This window comes from Ammodytes marinus (genome assembly GCF_949987685.1).
Source record: "Ammodytes marinus genome assembly, chromosome: 7".
Classification (NCBI taxonomy): Eukaryota; Metazoa; Chordata; class Actinopteri; order Uranoscopiformes; family Ammodytidae; genus Ammodytes; species Ammodytes marinus.
In genome coordinates, this window is record NC_137211.1 from 867929 (window position 1) to 872928 (window position 5000).

Consider the following 5000-nt stretch of genomic DNA (forward strand, 5'->3'; position numbering starts at 1 on the left):
AGACCGTCACCACGGAGACTGACCAGGCCAACGGTGTCACTGATGATGTCACAGACGGAGGGGCGGAGCCAGCAGCAGAAGAACAGGTGATTCTGTCTGTCTGTCTGTCTGTCTGTCTGTATCTCTCTTTCTGTCTGTTTGTCTGTCTGTTTGTCTGTCTGTCTATCCATCCATTCACACTGACACTGTTTCTTAAAGGTGTAGTCAGTGATTCTGGAGAACGCTTGTTGTCAAAATCACTTTTTGTCAAAATCAGTGAATATCTCCTCATGATCCACTACCTGTCTGCACTGTGTGTGTGCGCTGGAAAAAATCGAGAAAAGGATTGATAGCCCGCTATCTATGCTTCTATGCTAGCTAAATTCATCATTCCAGCAAACGTAGCTTTACTCGAACATACTGAAAGTGAGAAAGACAGAACTTGTGATATTGTGAACCAGTTTACTTCAAGCCCCGACCACAGCGAGTTCTACCAGCATCCAATGATGGAAGTGACAAAACAATGCAGTTCACCGACTGGCCACTAGGGGCAGGTTTCATAATAAAGCAATTTCTCATTGACTCCCATGTTAAAAGGCCGTACTGTATATCTATGGTTTACTCACAAAATAAAAAAATATTGTAAATGCGTTACGATGCTAATGTTAGCATTGTTAGCCCGCTGTCGAGCTTACGCGAGCTAGCAGGTTGTTCCGGCTAAAGTAGCGTTGCTGAAACATACTGAAGTTGTGTACCAGTTTACTTACAATAAAAAATCTAAAAAAGGTCTAAATGCTTTACGATGCTAGCGTTAGCATTGTTAGCCCGCTTATGTCCTTGCTAGCTAGCATACGTAGCCTGGCTATCGTAGCGTAACTCTAAAAAAGACAGAACTTGTGTTATTGTGAACCAGTTTACTTAAAAAAAAATATACTGTATATATATATAAAATTCGGTGCGATGCTAATGTTAGCATAGTTAGCCCGCTATCAAGCTAATGCGAGCTAGCAGGTTATTCCGGCTAACGTAGGTTTCAAACAACTTGTGTTATTGTGTACCAGTTTACTTACAATAAAGTTTTGGAAGAAGAAAAAAATCTAAATGCTAACTTTAGCATAGTTAGCCCGCTATCAAGCTTACGCTAGCTAGCAGGTTATTCCGGCTAATTTAGCTTTACTCAAACATACTGAAAGTAAAAAAGACAGAACTTGTGATGTTGTGAAAAAGAATTGTAAAAAAATTTAAATATTCTAAATGCTTTACAATGCTAGCGTTAGCATAGTTAGCCCGCTATCGAGCTTACGCTAGCTAGCGCGTTATTCCGGCTAACGTAGCGTAGCTGAAACATAGTGAAAGTAAAAGAGAGAAGTGGTCAGTTCAAGGCTATTCTGCTGGACTGCTGGACAGACAGACAGACTAGACCAGCAGCCAGCAGCTTCCAACCTGAGCAGCTTTTGGTGTGTGTGTGTGTGTGTGTGTGTGTGTGTGTGTGTGTGTGTGTGTGTGTGTTTGTTTGTGTCTGAAATAAGCTGTAGAGGAATTACTCTAAATTATTTGGAACAACCAATCTTTCTTTGATTTTGTTTTAATTAATTTAAAAAAAAAAACTTTTTTAGTTTTTTCTGTTTTAAAAATTTTAATTTGATTCAAATTATCTAACAGAATTAGAATCTTTTTTTTTTTTTGTATTTTTCTGCGCGTGTGTTATGTACGTGTGGACATGGCCCTCCTCATGGTTGTAAAAGAGTCTTCGGTCTCAATGGGATTTACCTGTATAAATAAAGGTTAAAAAAAAAGTTTAGTAAAATAACATAAGAAGGTTAAAAAATTATGATGTTGATCATTTCCTTAAACCTGCAGTGTGTAGAATTTTGGGTTTTATTTCCTAGCAGATTTTGTAGAAAGTAATTATAATATCCATAAGTACATTTAATTTAGTGCAAAATAGCTGAATTTTTTTTTTTTAATTATTATTTTTTCCCTTAGAAAGGGTCTCATATATGTCCATATTTCTGCATATTTTGGACCAAGGCCTAGTGCCGCCATCTTGAAAGTGTCATAGTTGGAATGTCATCAGGTGCATTGTTTAAAATGTAGAATTGTTCTTGTCCTTGAAGGCCACTGTAGCTTCTGTTATTATTCTAAAGGGGTGGGGTTACCCAGGGAGCGTTGCATTCTAGAACTTTGTAGAACTTTCTTGATGATGTCATATTACACACTGCACCTTTAATTGTGTATTTTAAATGTTTGCAGACTCAGGCTGAAGCAGAGCAGAAACAGAAGGAGCTACATGGTGAGTTCACAGTTTCTCTCCTATATAATATAATGTGAAACCATCTTTAAAGGTGGAGTCAGTGATTCTGGAGAACGCTTGTTGTCAAAACCACTTTTTTGTCAAAATCAGTGAATATCTCCTCATGATCCACTACCTGTCTGTACTGTGTGTACTGAAAACAAACCCAGTGTTAATACACAGCCTAGACTAGACTCTGTAAACTGGCATGTTGCTAGCTATGGTGGGCCCCCCTTTGTTTACATACTAGTTTACAGAGCCTAGGCTGTGTATCAACACTGTTTAAAAAAAAAAAAGCGCACACATAGTACTATGGACAGGTAGTGGATCATGAGGAGATATTCACTGATTTTGACAAAGTGATTTTGACAACAAGCGTTCTCCAGAATCACTGACTACACCTTTAATTCTCAAATATTGGCTGTTATAAAAGCTTGAATATTTAACAGTACTACTCAATGGTTGCGTTCCGAATCTCATACTTTCTACTATATAGTTTGGTAGAAAAAAGATTTAGGATGTCCTGATTCTTATGGCCAGATTTAGGATGGTTAGAAGTACCCGGATGTCCTACTTCATGCGACCAAGATTGTTAGTGTTGAAAAGTGCATCCTATTTGGGCGATTCTGACCCACAATCCAGTGCGCACGTGAAGTGACGTCACATCGACGAAGCCTCCATATGAAAACAAACGGGGATGCGCCGGATATAAAAGCAAGAGGCAAGATCAAGGCGCAATGTTATGATGAAATAAGAGAGTAAAGTATGTCCCAATAGTATGCCTACTGCATCCTAACTAGATTATTTTTATCGTCGGATGTAGTATGTAGAATAGAAAAAAGAAAGAGGAGGAGATTCGGAACGCAACCAATGTTTTTAGCTTTTTCTGTGTTGTGTATAAATCTATGTGCTTGTATTTGAGAATGGATGATTTCCCCTTTGCAGCCTGGCTTTCATTGAAGAGTAGAGCAGTTAGCTATATCAGAACAGACACACACTACCTAAACACTTAAAGGTGTAGTCAGTGAATCTGGAGAACGCTTGTTGACAAAATCACTTGTTGTCAAAATCAGTGAATATCTCCTCATGATCCACTACCTGTCTGTACTGTGTTTGCCCTGAAAAAATTATCCGGTGTTAATACACAGCCTAGGCTCTGTAAACAGGCATGTGAACAAAGGGGGTCCAATGTAGCTAGCCTAGCAAAATGCCAGTTTACAGAGCCTAGGCTGTGTATTAACACTACATTTTTTTCCAGTACGGACAGGTAGCTAATCGGGAAATTAAGTCCCAACTGTTTTATCCTGCATGCTAACTAGAGTATACTCATGGTCAGCTGTAGTATGTAGAATAGAAAAATAATGTAATTTGGAACACGGGTTAGTGTGTGTCTGTCACTCTCTGCCCCACTGTGTGTGTGTGTGTGTGTGGCGCCCCCTTTTGGCTTGTTAGAGAAGTGCATAGACAGCAGTAGCTAAACAGACAGTGAGTGTGTGTGAATGTGTGAATGTGTGTACTTGTACAACTATTTTTGTGAGAACCAATTTGAGTTATTAGACCTTAGACGTGAGGACATTTTAGGAGAGTGAGGACATTTTTTACATTAACGGGCTGTTTGAGGGTTAACACTAGGTTTTAAGGTTCAGGTATGAATTAGGTTTATGTTAGGGTTAGTGTAAGGGTTTGGGTTAGCGGTTAACCACTTAGTTTGGATGGTTAGGGTTAGGGTAAGGGGCTAGGGAATGCATTATGTCAATGAATGTCCTCACAAGTATAGGCGTACAAACCTGTGTGTGTGTGTGTGTGTGTCAGCACTAGGCTGGTCGGCCGCGTTCTGTTCAATAACACACTGCTATCGACCAGAACTAGAGATCGCTCTGAACACGGAGCAAGAGGAGAAGAGACTGCTGAGGGAGACAGTCACCAGCATGGAGGTAAATACACACACACACGCAAGCAGGCACGCACGCAGGCAGGCAGGCAGGCAGGCAGGCAGGCAGGCAGGCAGGCAGGCAGGCAGACAGACAGACAGACAGACAGACAGACAGACAGACAGACAGACAGACAGACAGACAGACAGACAGACAGACAGACAGACAGACAGACAGACAGACAGGCAGACAGACAGTGAGCAGGAGGAGAAGAGACTACTGAGGGAGACAGTCACCAGTATGGCGGTATACACAGAGATATACTGAGATGTACACACATAGACACACATACTGAGATATACACACATAGACACACAGACAGACACACACACATAGAGATACATACTTTTATAAACCGACACAAACACACCTAAAACAGACAGACAGACAGACAGACAGACAGACAGACAGACAGACAGACAGACAGACAGACAGACAGACAAAGTCACTCACTCACAGAGTAAAACTCAACGCACTGCAACAACCATTAATAAACATTACATTATATATATATATAAATATTAAATGATTTGACACTGTCTGTCTGCAGGCGTCCACACAGGCTGAAATCACCAAACTGCAAGAAGACATTTCAAAGGTAAATGTTTGTTTCATGAGCTACGGATGAGCTTTTATTTTGAAAATATTCCCACAAACACAAACTTTAGAATAAATGGTTTTTTGAGGAAATATTTTCTGTTTATTAGAATGTTATGAACATTTTAAAGCTGCAGTGTGTAGAATTTTGGGTTTTATTTCCTAGCAGATTTTGTAGAAAGTAATTATAATATCCATAA

At 39.8% G+C, this 5000-nt stretch overlaps 1 protein-coding gene across 1 annotated transcript in view; it reads left to right on the forward strand.

The window, feature by feature from the left end:
* gripap1 (GRIP1 associated protein 1) overlaps nucleotides 1-5000 on the forward strand; it is a 55642-nt gene that overhangs the window by 12040 nt on the left and 38602 nt on the right. The window contains exons 7-11 of the mRNA XM_080031634.1: nucleotides 1-86; nucleotides 2233-2283; nucleotides 3811-3838; nucleotides 4085-4206; nucleotides 4754-4801. The exon at nucleotides 1-86 is cut by the window's left edge and continues 57 nt beyond it. Of these exons, the coding sequence (XP_079887760.1) occupies nucleotides 1-86; nucleotides 2233-2283; nucleotides 3811-3838; nucleotides 4085-4206; nucleotides 4754-4801 (335 nt within the window). The remainder of the gene's footprint in view (nucleotides 87-2232; nucleotides 2284-3810; nucleotides 3839-4084; nucleotides 4207-4753; nucleotides 4802-5000) is intronic.